Source organism: Pelophylax lessonae (assembly GCF_965119305.1).
Source record: "Pelophylax lessonae genome assembly, chromosome: 2".
NCBI classification, from domain to species: Eukaryota; Metazoa; Chordata; class Amphibia; order Anura; family Ranidae; genus Pelophylax; species Pelophylax lessonae.
Window position 1 is genome coordinate 267,561,858 of NC_138769.1, and position 14,894 is coordinate 267,576,751.

General features: G+C 43.8%; 1 protein-coding gene across 1 annotated transcript in view; it reads left to right on the forward strand.

Annotated features, from left to right (window-relative positions):
* The window catches only part of PIK3C2B (phosphatidylinositol-4-phosphate 3-kinase catalytic subunit type 2 beta), an 858,553-nt gene that overhangs the window by 579,702 nt on the left and 263,957 nt on the right, over positions 1-14,894 (forward strand). The window contains exon 15 of the mRNA XM_082244643.1: positions 4,100-4,242. Within this exon, the coding sequence (XP_082100769.1) occupies positions 4,100-4,242 (143 nt within the window). The remainder of the gene's footprint in view (positions 1-4,099; positions 4,243-14,894) is intronic.

Here is a 14,894-nt window from a genome sequence, read left to right on the forward strand (position 1 = left end):
TAGAACAGTAAACATAAAACATTTCATTGGTAGCTGAAAAGTAAAAAATGGTTACCAATGAATAACAATAACAAAGTATAGTAAAAGTAGAAAGAGTAGAAGTAGAAGAGCAGAGTAAGAACAAAACATTTCCTCAAATGACAACTATTTTTGGCTTTTTTGTTTTGTTTTTTTGTAATTTTTTTTTACACTTTTTTTTTTCTTCAACTGTAACATTCCAGCTTAGGGTCTCTCAAAATGACGATAGTCATCGAACATCTTTCGAGACCCTGTGTAAGTGTGCCCTAGACTGTGCTGTACCCTATGCTAATAATCCACTAGTGTGTGGTAGCATTCAAAACAGTCCCCGATGCAGAGACCAGGTTGGTCAGTACAGGAGGGACAATAAGTACGGGTGTAACGCCTAAATCCGCACTTACTACAGACACGACATCTTCTTTGGGGTGCTCTTTTGGTAGGGGTACTCGGGAGGACATAAGAAAAAATGCCTCTCATGCAGCCGGCTCACTGCATCTAATAAGGGAAGTTAGGCAGGAGCACCTCCTGAATACAGGTAGGCACTGATGATCTCTTCCTGGAATTGGAGGAAGGATCCACTTCATCCTGATGCTTTGTATAGCAGAAGAGCGTTCAGCAAAGCCAATTGAAATAAATAAACAGACACTTTTTTTGTACCAGCGTCTGGCCTTACGGGCAACTAAGTACGGCTACAAAAGCTGGTCATTCAGGTCCACCCCTCCCATATTAAGGTTATATTCGTGGACACAGAGGGGCTTCTCCAAAACCCCAGTTGCCGTATGAATTTGGACCGTCGTGTCTGCGTGAAGGGCAGACAGCACGAAAACATTCCGTGTATCCCTCCACTTCACTGCAAGCAGTTTGTCCATTTTCAAGCAGGCTCTCTCCCCCCGAATAAGACGGGAATCTACAAGCCGTTGGGGGAAGCCCCGGTGATTAGGTCGCACAGTCCCACATGCGCCAATTTGAAATTCGAGCAGGTGACTAAGAAGTGTCACGCTTGAATAAAAATTGTCAATGTACAAATGGTACCCCTTCCCGAATAAGGGTGTCACCAAGTCCCACACAATCTTGCTGCTGCTCCCTATGTAGTCTGGGCAGTTGGGGGGCTCCACAGTGCTATCTTTACCCTCGTAAACACAAAAACTAACTGTATAGCCTGTGGCCCTGTCACAGAGCTTATACAGCTCAACCCCGTATCTGGCACGCTTGCTGGGGATATACTGCTTGAAAGCAAGGCAGCCAGTAAACTTAATCAGGGACTCCTCAACGCAGACAACTTGTTGGGGGGTAAACAAGGCTGCAAACCGCTGATTAAAGTGGTTTACGAAGGGCCGAATTTTGTGGAGCCGGTCATATCCAGGGTCTCCCCGACGCTGAAGTGCATGAACCACAGAATTTGCTCGGATCTCGCCCTGGCCATGGAAGCAGAGAACACGCGCATATGATGAATTGGGTTAGTGGACCAATATAACCTGAACTCACTCCTGTTAGTTATGCCCATGTTAAGAGATAGGCCCAAAAAAGTCTTAAACTCGGAAACCGTTACAAGTTTCCAGCCGAATAGTCTGGCAAGGGACGAATATGGATTGGCGGCGATGAATTGACCAGCATATAAATAGTTTGGTCCACAATAGATCTGTAAAGATCTTCTGTGAAAAACAGCTCAACAAAAAAATTAAGGGGAGTAAAATTGGCTGTTTCCACCTGAATTCCGGGTTGGGCAGTGAATGGGGGAAGTACGGGCACTGTAGAATCTGGGGGCTGCCAATTAGGATATGCCAGCGCATCAGGGTGGACAGTATGGGCTCTACGGGCCTATCTTTGAATTCTCGGTGGCTGCTGGCCACTACTTGTGCTAGCCACCGGACCAGCTTGAACTGCACTTATGGGACTGGCCATGTCACCAAGTGTTACTGCAGGGCTGGTTTGTCTATGACCAGGGTGTACTAGGCCGCTGATGCTTGCCAGTTCACCAGAATTTTAAGTGGCACTAGTACCAACACCCTGCGATCTCTGCACCTCAGCAACTCCAGAATGGGGTCGGGTACGCCTGACCTTAGCAGGGACCCCTCCGTCGTCAGAGCTATCTGTCAGGGAGCCACTGTTCTCTACAGGTTCGTATACTGACCCTGAGTCTGCCAGTGAGGCTTCCCCATCGCTCTCATCTGACATGGTCCGTATCCTGTAGGCCTCTTCACTAGTGTACCTCCGTTTGGACATTTTAGCCACTAAATTAACAGGTACCTAGTGCGACTCGCAGGTAAAAAAGCACCTGCTTGTCGAGGACTATTTCAACTGCTACAAAAATAAACTGCTAGTGCCAGCAGAGATGAGGCCCGACTCTGCTAACGCTGCAAGTTTGTGTGTTGTTTTTGGAAGTGACCGTAATCTATTGTTTACTGTACTTTCCTGGGTGGGGTGGGCTGGGCAGAGGGGCTAAAAGCGGGTGCTGGCAGGCGTCGTGACCGATCCTGCTAACGCTGCGTTTTGGGAACCCTAAACTATTAGAGACGCTAGTATAGTTCTGAACAGATCAAAGATATTGATCCGCTCAGATCCTCTACTAGTAATGGAGGTGTTTGGTGTTTGTATGTTTGTGTATGTGTGTGTGTTAATGGCAATCAAAGGGTTAACTAATATTTCTAACTATGCGGCGGGGATCTGCGCTGTTCTAGACTGACACTAACTAGAGTTAACGCTAACTAATGTCATCTGTGACACTAATAATAGTGATCAGAAAAAAAACTGTACACTATAAAAGTGACACTTTGACTGGGCAATGAAGGGGGTTAACTGGGGGTGATCAGGGAGTTAAATCTTTATTGGGGGGACATTGATGGGTACCCTAAACCTATTTGGGTCAGAAACTAACAGTCGCTAGCGCTAAATGAAGTCACAAGGCACACTATTACAGAAATAAGCAAAACTGCTATATACTGTATATAGTGTGCACTGTGACAGGGGGTGAAAGTGTTAACTGGGGGGGGTAATCAGGGGGTTAAATCTTTATTGGGGGGGTACCCTTAACCTACTTGGGACAGATACTAACTCGCTAGCGCTAAATTAAGTCACAAGGCCACTATTACAGAAGTACAGAAAACCGCTATATACTGTATATAGTGTGCACTGTGACAGGGGGTTAACTGGGGGGTGATCAGGGGGTTAAATCTTTATTGGGGGGGTTGGTGGGTACCCTAAAACTAACGGTCGCTAGCGCTAAATCAAGTCACAAGGCACACTATTACAGAAATACAGAAAAATGCTATATACTGTATATAGTGTGCAATGTGACAGGGGGTGTAGGGGTTAACTGAGGGGTGATCGGGGGGGTTAAATGTGCTTAGGTGTGTGTGTGCTGTTGGGTGTACTTACAATTGATCCTTTCTTCTCTCACGCTGGAATCCAAAAAGACTCCACGAGGGAAGAGAGGACCTTTTCCTGTGCCTGTGTTTACATTACACAGGCACAGGTTGGTCTGTCATTGGTCAGAACCGATCACCAGGTCCAGGCCAAAAATCATTTGCCTGGACCTGATGACTTATCGGTTCTGTACCGAATATGACCATCGCAGGGACCCGGAACACGCCCCAGAGCCCCGTAAGCGAGCGTCGTACTTGTACGGTGCTTTGCCTGTACGAGCCAGCCTGCCGCAGTACATGCTGCGGCGGGTGGTCGCGAAGGTGTTAATGCATCATATGCAGTAGGTTAAAATGCTTTCTGCCTATACTAGGGTCAGTTAACCTACCAGCATTTTTTTTTTTTTTTTTTGCACCCCTCACAAGCACAGAGTGAACATGCAAATTCCTTGCAGGTAGTGTCAAGGTTTGGGTTTGAACCAAGGACCCTAATGCTGCAAGGCAGAAGTGCTAACCACTAAACCACTGTGGTGTACCAAATGCATGTGACTATTAATTTGTTTGCGGCAGATAATACCTTAACTTTTTAGCAACTGCTGATACTCATAAAATATATAGATGTTAGAATTTCATTGTGATTTTAGCTGTGTTAGATAAAGTAGTTTGTGGTTAACAACAACGTTTCTTTAAAGTCTGTTTTTCTATTTTCTGGTCCTCCACAGATCGATTTTCCTACTTCTGCTTTTGATGTGAAATTCTCAAAACCAGAAAGTAAGGCCTTCATCCCCAGATACGAACTATCCAGTTTGCCTGAAAAAGATAAGAGTCAACTGCAAGCAGCAATGCAAAAGGAGTCCTTATACTGGTTGGTGCATTAAACACCTTTTAATCATTTTTCTGTGCTGTAAATACCCTTTGTCATTTTTTAACCGCTTACTTAAGGCCTAGAATATAAAGAAACTAGATGGCAAGGTTGTGTGGTCTAACATAAATCTCTGGCATGGTTCTGCTGTCTAATCTCAGAACTGACACAACACAGAACTCCGCCATGTACTGAAAAGAACACAAGAAAGTTGATACTGTGAATAGCAGAAGGAAGAAAAGCCTAATCTTTGACGTAAGAAACGTTTGCGCACTCTGGGAAATTTGTCCAAGCACCCACCAAAGGCCGAACAATGTCATGTAATTTGACATCATACATCACATGACAGGGGCATGTTTTCACATATGAGGCAGCAAAATAATGATACCCTGCTAAAATGATTATTATAAAAGCATTAGTATCATGATTCTATATTAAGAAACAGTTTATTTACTGCATCTATGGAGCTGTTTATCATTTCTAATGTTAATCAATTTCTTGATATTTTTGCTGAATTAGAGGAAAGTGGTGATTTTTCCAATTATACAGTTGTGCTCATAATTTTACATACCCTGGCATAATTTATGATTTCTTGGTAATTTTTCTGAGAATATGAATAAGGCTTCTTTCACACGGGCGTTCCGTATGTCCGTATATCATCCCATCCGTTTGCGGATGATATACGGACATAATGCATGTGAATGGGATTGCAGATGTCAGCAGATGATCATCCGCTGACATCCAATTTGCGTCCTTTCAGTTCTGTTCCGTTTTTTGGAACGAAACAGAACCCTATTTTTCTTCAGTTTAAAAAATGGAAAGGACGCAAAATCGGATGTCAGCGGTGTCATCCGCTGACATCCGCAATCCCATAGACTTACATTATGTTCGTATATCATCTGCAAACGGATGGGATGATATGCGGACATACGGACCGGATGACACTTGTGTCCGTAAAAAAAAAAAAATTGCCGGAGCGGATCAAAATACGGTCCGCTCCGTGTCAAAGGACCCTAACACAAAACGTTTCTATCACTCATGGTTAATGTTTGGCTGAAGTATTTTATTATCAATCAACTGTGTTTACTCTTTTTAAATCATAATGACAACAGAACCTACCCAAATGACCCTGATCAAAAGTTTACATACTCCGGTGATTTTGGCCTGATAACATGCACACAAGTTGACACAAAGGGATTTGAATGGCTATTAAAGGTGACCATCCTCACCTGTGATCTGTTTGCTTGTAATTAGTGTGTGTGTATAAAAGGTCAATGAGTTTCTGGACTCCTGACAGACCATTGCATGTTTCATCCTGTTCTGCGCTGGCGTTTCTGGATTCTGAGGCATGGGGAAAGCAAAAGAATTATCAAAGGATCTGAGGGAAAAGGTAGTTGAACTGTATAAAACAGGAAAAGGATATAAAAATATATCCAAGGAATTAAGAATGCCCATCAGCAGTGTTCAAACTCTAATCAAGAAGTGGAAAATGAGGGGTTCTGTTGAAGCCAAACCGCGGTCAGGTTGACCAACTAAAATTTCAGCCACAACTGCCAGGAAAATTGTTCCGTGTGCAAAGAAAAACCCACAAATAACTTCAGGTGAAATACAGGACTCTCTGAAAACATGTGGTGTGGCTGTTTCAAGATGCACAATAAGGAGGCACTTGAAGAAAGATGGGCTGAATGGTCGAGTTGCCAGAAGAAAGCCATTACTACGCAAATGCCACAAAGTATCCCGCTTACAATACGCCAAGCAGAACAGAGACAAGCCTCGAACCTTTTGGCACAAAGTCATTTGGAGTAATGAGACCAAAATTGAGCTTTTTGGCTACAACCATAAATGCTACATTTGGAGAGGCGTCAACAAGGCCTATGATGAAAGGTACACGGTTACTACTATGAAACACGGAGGTGGATCGCTTATATTTTGGGGATGTGTGAGCTACAAAGGCACAGGAAATTTGGTCAGAATTGATGGCAAGATGAATGCAGTATGTTATCAAAAAATACTGGAGGAAAATTTGAGTTCATCTGCCCGAAAGCTGCATTTGGGACGTACTTGGACATTCCAACATGACAATGATCCTAAACACAAGGCCAAGTTGACCTGTCATTGGCTACAGCAGAATAAAGTGAAGGTTCCAGAGTGTCCATCTCAGTCTCCTGACCTCAATGTCATTGAGCCACTCTGGGGAGATCTCAAACGTGCAGTTCATGCAAGACAACCCAAGAATTTACAGGAACTGGAGGCTTTTTGCCAGGAAGAATGGGCAGCTTTACCATCTGAGAAGACAAAGAGCCTCATCCACAAATACCACAAAAGACTTCAAGCGGTCATTGATGCAAAAGTGGGCAATACACGGTATTAAGAACTGGGGTATGTAAACTTTTGATCAGGGTCATTTGTGTAGTTTCTGTTGTCATTATGATTTAAAAAGAGTAAACACAGTTGATTGATAATAAATGGCTTCAGCCAAACACTAACCATGAGTGAAAGAAAAGTTTTTGTGTTATTCATATTCTCTGAAAAATGGCCAAGAAATCGTAAATTCTGCCAGGGTATGTAAACTTATGAGCACAACTGTATGTAATATGCCAAGTTCTAATTCTATTGGCTGGTGTTTGAAATTACATTTTTTGGTTGAAATTTGTACTACAATTCATCTAATGCTGACTTCATGCACCTCTACATTGATCATTGAACTTCTGATATGAATCCTATTTCTCAGGCCCCCTTCTGCACTGTTGTGCATTGAATTGATCACAAAACTAAAAGCTACTTTGGTACACAGTGATCTTTCTGGAATATGACAGTAGGACCAATATTAATAGCACCAACAGAATAAAACAAAAAGAGTGCGTGCAGGCCTAGTGCAGTAAAACCTTTAATATGAACAATACAAGACAATTTATTAATAAAATATTGCACTCGCATGTAATGTAAAATGAACAGTGCCCGTAACAGTTAATGTGCAGCCTGGATGAGTATTGGAAATCTGTCTGTGTATGAGGAGAAGCAGGGTTGGGACAAGGGGAGGGGGCGCAGGTGGAGTGCAGATTCAATATGACAGACAGTCTAGACTCGCGGTTGAAGTTGCACAGCCAGCCCAGTACACAGATAACCATCCTCTGCTGCTACCCTTCCAGGGTTGTCAATCCCTGATGACTTTTTTTACTGACTAAATAAGAAAAATATAGACTGAGCCTGCAAAGCATTGCACCTAAGATCAATGAACCAGTGGATCACGGGTGCAGTTTAATTCTCCTGCAGACACTTTTGCCTGCTTTTTTCAAGTAACTGAAGAAAATGTTAAAGGACTATGAGTGTACTGCTCAGGGGGTGAGGGTTGGGGTGCTTAGCAACATGTTACACCCTAAATACAGGTGTAACCTGTAACATGTTCTTAGGCTCCGTTCACATGTTGGCGTTTTGGGGCGTTTTTGGGGAGTTTTCCTGCTCTAGGATCAGCTCTCAAAACGCCCAACAAGACAAATCCTATTCATTTCAATGGCCCCTGTTCACATCTGAGCGTTTTGACGCTGTGAGCAAAACGCCCAACGCTCAAAAAAGTACATGAGCTTCTTTTTGGGCAGATTACAGGCGTTTTCCATTGATCTCTATTCAATCTGAAAACGCCTGCACAAAAATCGCAGTAAAAATCGCCGCAAAAATCGCTGTAAAATCGCGGTAAAAACCGCGCAAAAACGCTACGCTCAGGTGTGAATGTAGCCTTAAGGGCAAACGTGGCTTTAAACAGTACAAACAATATGTAAACATCCACAGTTTGAGGTCAAATGTACCTGTAGATCCATGAAAGAGCTGTTCCCGGCCCTTGAGTGACTTGTTACTCAGGGTAATTGAGTCGATAATGGTAACCAAAGGATTCCTCGGCTTCTACTCCAATCTCTTCACAGTCCCAAAACCAAACGGGTGTGCCACCAATCCCTGAATCTCAAGGGTCTGAACAAGTTTCTCAAGATTCAGTCTTTTAAAGAAGTGGATCCTTCCTAAAATTCCAGGAAGAGATCTATACAGCCCTGCTGTATCCAGAAAATGCTGTGGCCCAAATTCACTATCCAGATGCATGAGAGGAATTTTCCAGATGTCCTCCCTAGTACCCCTACCCAAAGAACACCCCAATGTTGTTGTGTCTGACACCCGTTTTTTTTGTCCCTCCTTTCCTGGCCAACCTGGTCTCTGCAGCGGGGACTGTTTCAGTCGCTACCACACACTAGTAGAGTATTCGTATAGGGTACAGCCCGGCACAATCTAGGGCACACTTTTTCACACAGGGTCTCGAAAGATGTTGGCTATCGCATTTTGAGAGACCCTAGCCTTTTGTAAAAAAAAAAAAAAAGGCAAAAACAGTTGTCATTCTATTGAGTTAATTTTCTGTTCTTATTCCTACTTACACTTACTTTTCTACTCTTTCTACTTTTACTGTACTTTATAATATACTGTTATACTGTAATGTTTTTATTGTTACTGTGTTTTATTGTTAACCATTGTTTGCTTTACATGTATGCCCATCAGCTGCAGCACTGATTTGTTCTGACAGCAACAGCGTTAGCTCTCACCATATACGTAATCAATGATTATAGCACTGTAGGAGGTGATTTCACCACCGCAATTAAAAAAATAGCATATATGGCGAAGCATAGGAGATGGGGTGGCCAGAGAAGGCAGATCTCCCCTATGCTTCGCCATATTTTTTTAAAACACTTTTCTTGGCAGTTTTCTTCATCCACATTAATCGATGCGAATGGAGGAATCTGCTATGTTTTTTTTTTTTTTTTCTTTCAGTCGCCCATGGGCTGAACGAAAGAAAAGAACATTGCATGTATGCCCATCATTCAAAAGTGGGTGGATGCTGGGAGGTCTCATAGTGGGCATACCACACACTTTATGGTATCTTTTTTTACAGCAAGTGGTCAGCTTTCATGTAAAAGCAATCCTAGGTAACCCGAGACTACAGTCGGTGGTTCCGTCAGCTGACCATAGAGATGATTGTTCATGACTTTGGTTTCGCCAGATATAAACTGCGCCATTAGGAAAATGGGGAAAGCATCTTATCACACCAATCTTAGTGTGGTCAGATGCTTTAAGGGCAGAGGAGAGATCTAGAGTCCAATAGACCCCAATTTTTTGAAAAAAAGAGTACCTGTCCCTACTTATTGCTATCATAGGGGATATTTAAATTCCCTGTGATAACAATAAAAATGATAAAAAAATAAATAACTAAATGAAAGGGAAGGTGTAAAAAAAAAAAATCAAGCACCCCTTCCCCCCCCCCCCGCGCATTTGTGTGCAAAGGTGAACGCAAGCATCGGTCTAGTGTGTAAACAGTAATTGCGCCTTGCATGTGAGGTATTGCCACAAACGTCAGATCGAGGGCAGTAATTCCTGCAGTAGACCTCTGTAAATCTAAAGTGGTAACCTGTAAAGGCTTTTAAAAATGTACGTAGTTTGTTGGTGCTGCATGGGCATGCGCAATTTTAAAGCATGTCATGTTTGTTTTCTATGTACTCGGCATAAGTTCATCTTTTATATTTTACCAAACAATTGGACAATGTATAGTGTATTTGTGCATTCAATTTAAAAAAGTGTTTTTTTTCTCAAAAATCTACGTTTGGAAAATCTCTGCGCAAATAAAGTGTGACAAAAAAAATTGCAACACCCACCATTTTGTTCTGTAGGGCCTCTGCTTTAAAAAAAAAATATATAATGTTTGGGGGTTCAAAGTAACTTTCTAGTAAAAAAAATATAATTTTTCATGTAAACAAAAAGTGTTCAAACACCTCCCAAATGACCCCTTTTTAGAAAGTAGACACCCAGGGCTATTTGCTGAGAAGCATGTTGAGTCCATGGAATATTTTATATTTTACTTCCTCACGTATGTATATATGTGTGTCCTATCAGTTTCAGAGGCCCTGAAATGTCAAAATAGCACAACACAATGACCCTACTTTGGAAAGTAAACACTCCAAGCTATTTGCTGAGAGGCATGTTAAGTCCATGTAATAATTTATATTTTGCCACAAGTATCGGGAAAATGCCAATTTTTAATTTAATTTTATTTTTTTTGTACACAAAGTTGTCACTTAAATTATAAATTGCTCAAACATGCCATGGTTATTTGTGAAATGACACCTCAAAATACATTCTGCTGCTTCTTCTGAGTACGAGGATACCACAGGTGTGAGACTTTTTAGCTGTGTACAGGACCCCGAAAATCAATCAGTAAATAGCTTAGGGTGTCTACTTTCCAAAAAGGGGTCATTTGAGGGGGTATTGTGCTATCTTGGCATTTCATGGCCTCCGAAACTGTGATAGGTAGTGAGGAGTGAAACCAACAATTTACAACCTTAGAAAGCCTGAAGGCGGTGATTTGTTCTTGGGGTCCTATGCGCGGCTAGACTGCCAAAAAGTCGCACACATATGGTATCCCCGTACTCAGGAGAAGCAGCAGAATGTATTTTGGGGTGTAATTTCACATATACCCATGGAATGTGTGAGAAATATATAATTTAAGTGACAACTTTGTGTAAAAAATAAAAGCAAAATAGCATTTTCCCGATACTTGTGGCAAAATATAAAATATTCCATGGACTTAACATGCCTCTCAGAAATTAGCTTGGGGCGGCGACTTTCCCGAAAAGGGGTCATTTAGGGGGTGGGGGGGGGGTTTGAGCTATCTTGGCATTTCATGGCCTCCAAAACTTTAATAGGTGTTTTGGGGTGTAATTCCACATATACCCATGGCATGTGTCAGCAATATATCATTTCAATGACGACTTTGTATAATTTATTTTTTTTTGTCATTTTTCAAACACCTGTGAAAAAAAAATTAAATATTCATAGGGCTCAACATGCCTCTCAGAAAGTTCCTTGGGGTAATTTGGGCGTGTGTGTGTGTGTGTGTGTGTGTGGGGGGGGGGGGGGGGTTGTACTGCCCTGCCATTTTAGCGCTTCTATTATTGAGATAGGCAGTCAGAAAGTAAAAGCTGCATAAATTCCAGTATATACACAATAGTTAGTAGACACTATAACTTTTGCGCAAACCAATAAATATACGCTTATTGAGATTTTTTATTATCAAAGACATGTAGCTAAATACATTTTGACATAAATGTATGACAAAAATTGAGCTTATTGGATATTTTTTATAAGAAAAAGCAGAAAATGTAATTTTTTTCTCAATTTTCGGTCTTTTTCCGTTTATACCGCAAAAAATAAAAACCGCAGAGGTGATCAAATAATGCCAAAAGAAAGCTCTATTTGTGGGAAAAAAAGGACATAAATTTCATTTGGCTACAGGCTTGCATGACCGCACAATTGTTAGTTAAATTCACGCAGTGCCAAATTGCAAAAAATGGCCTGGTCATTAAGAGGGTAAATCCTTCCTGTCCAGAAGTGGTTAATCAGTTTCAGCTGCTTTGGTGTTAATGAAATTAACAACAGGTGCACTAGATGCTCAACAATTAGATGACCTCCAAAACAGGAATGGTTTTATAGGTGGAGGCCACTTACATGTTTTTGTTCCCTACTCATCTTTTCTGACAATTTATCACTAGTTTTGCATTTGGCTAGGGCCAGTGTCACTACTGGTAGCATGAGGTGATACCTGGACCATATAGAGGTTGCACAGGCAGTCCAACTCCTGCAGAATGGCACATCAATATGTGCCATTGCCAGAAGGTTCGCGGTGTCTACCATCACAGTCTCAGGAGCATGGAGGAAAATCCAGGAGACTGGCAGTTACTCTAGGAGAGATGGACAGGGCCAAAAAAGGTCCTTAACCCATCAGCAGGACCGGTATCTGCTCCTTTGTGCAAGGAGGAACAGGATAAGCACTACCAGAGCCCTAATTGACCTCCAGCAAGCTACTGGTGTAAATGTTTCTGACCAAACAATCACAAACAGACTTCATGAGGGTTTATCTGTAAAGCCTCTCTGGATGCGGCTCCCTTAGTTTCTAGGCTGTCCGGGACTGCAGTGGTCCTTCGGCGCATGATATGGCTGAAATGTTGGTCTGCGGACCAAGCTTGCAAGAATGCCTGATCGGATCTCCCCTTTGTGGGGGATCGCCTGTTTGGGTCTTCCCTGGATGAAATCATTAAGGGAGTCACAGGAGGGAAGAGTACTCTCCTCCCACAGGCTTCTAGGGGCAAGCAGTCTCGTCGCAGACGTGGTCCTTTTTTCCCAGCTCATAAGCGCCTTTTTCGTCCCTCAGGGTCTCAAGAAAAAGGATCCAAACCCGTTAGGACCGTCTCCGGAGGTTCCAAGAGGTCCTGGCCTGGTAAGCCGAGATCAAGTTATTCCAGATCTGCAGACAAGCCTTCTTCTGCCTGAAGGGGCGCCCTCGCACGTGTGTTTTTTTTCTGGACCTGTGGACCTCTCTGATTCAAGACAGTTGGATCCACGAGTTGATTCGGTCTGGCTACAGGATCGAATTTCAGTCTTATCCTCCAGAGAGGTTTTTTCCTTCCAACCTGCATTTGTCCCCAGACCGCTTGCGTGGTCGCTTCAGGGTGGTACAAGATTTGTTACTACAAGGGGTGATTGTACTGGTTCCAAGCTTGAATGTTTTCGGGGTTTTAATTCAAACCTGTTTATGGTTCCGAGAAAAGAAGGCAAAGTTCGTCCAATCCTGGACCTCAACTGCTTTGTGCGGGTACAGAAGTTCTGGATGGAGTCCATTCGCACAGTAGTGGCATCAATACATCAAGAGGATCTTCTGGCCTTTATCGATATCAAGGACGCTTACCTCCATTTCCTGATATATGTCGGGCATCAGCGCTTCCTCCACTTTGCTGTGGGCGTGGAGCATTATCAATTTGTGGCGTTACCCTTTGGTCTCACCTCAGCGCCTCAGGTATTCACGAAAGTATTGGCCCCGATGTTAGCATTGTTGCACAGCGTGGGATTGTTGTACTGGGGTACCTGGATGATCTTCTTCTGCGAGCAGAGTCTCCGACTGCTCTAAAGGACAACCTGGACATCATTGTGCGGACTCCGCAGGAATTTGATTGGACATTAAACTTCCAGAAGTCTTCTCTGGTTCCATCCACCAAGTTGGACTATCTGGATCTGACTCTAGACTCGGTCTCAGCCAGGGTGTTTCTTTCGCTGGACAAGCTCCACAAGCTGCAAGATGCTATTTGAATTCTGTTGTCCAGCAATCGGTCGTCTCTCAGGACTTGCATGCGGGTGCTGGGCCTGATGGTGTCTACCTTCGAGGCAGTTCCATTTGCACAGTTAAACATGAGACCTCTGTAGAGAGATTCTTGCGAAGTGGGACAAGAATCCACAGTCTCTAGACCAGTCATGTCCAAAGTCCGGCCCGCGGGCCAGTTACGGCCCTTCATTTAGTTTTATACGGCCCCCTGAGCTGTATGGGGAATGTAGTGCCTACCGCCGCTGCCGCCGTTCTGCATTGTTCTTCAGAAAAGGGTGGACCCGGGGCGCAGAGCAGTGCGCCCTGAGCCCACCCATTGTGTGACAATAGTAAATGATTATTCGCTATTGTCACACGGATCCACCTGCTGATCCTCCTCCTGGCCAATCAGGAAGCGGGTCCGAGACCCGTTTCCTGATTGGCCGAAAGACAAACAATTGCCATTGGCCAAGGAGGAGGAGGAGGACTCGGGAGACGTGGAGGATTGCCGCCGCTGCCTCAGGTAAGTGTACGCTGGTCTCTCTGCACGCTGTGCTAACTCTGCATTTAAGGGGGCACGCTATGGTCACTCTAAATTTAAGGGGGCACGCTGTGGGCACTCTACATTTAAGGGGGCATGCTGTGGGCACTCTACATTTAAGGGGGCATGCTGTGGGCACTCTGCATTTAAGGGGGCACGCTGTGGGCACTCTGCATTTAAGGGGGCACGCTGTGGGCACTCTACATTTAAGGGGGCACGCTTGTGGGCACTCTGCATTTAAGGGGGCACGCTGTGGGCACTCTACATTTAAGGGGGCACGCTGTGGGCACTCTACATTTAAGAGGGCACGCTGTGGGCACTCTACATTTAAGGGGGCACGCTGTGGGCACTCTACATTTAAGGGGGCACGCTGTGGGCACTCTACATTTAAGGGGGCACGCTGTGGGCACTCTGCATTTAAGGGGGCACGCTGTGGGCACTCTGGCAAGGGCGTGTTTAGGGGCGAAGCAGGGTAGGGTTTGGGTGGGGCAACAAGTGGCGAGTAACTCTTAAGGCCTGGCTAGTAGCTCATGACTTGAAATTTAGAGCCCCGTGTGTGTGTGTGTGTGTGTATGTATGTATGTATGTGTGTGTGTGTGTATATGGATGTATGTATGTATATATGTGTGTCTGTGTGTTTAATTTTAATGGTTCAAATGTCAGGCAAAATGGTCGGCCCTCACGCATGTTCATTTCATCAAATCTGGCCCTCTTTGAAAAATGTTTGGACACCACTGCTCTAGACAATCTGTTCTGCTGAGCCGGGGTATGAAAGGGTCCCTGATCTGGTGGCTTCGTTCTCCGTCTCTGCGACATGCAAGATCCTTCTTTCCCCTGTACTGGACAGTGTTCACCATGGATGCCAGCCTGTCCGGGTGGGGAGGTACCTTTGGCACAGAATGTGCTCAGTTGGTTTGGACTCTAAAGGAGTCCAGACTACCAATCAATGTACTG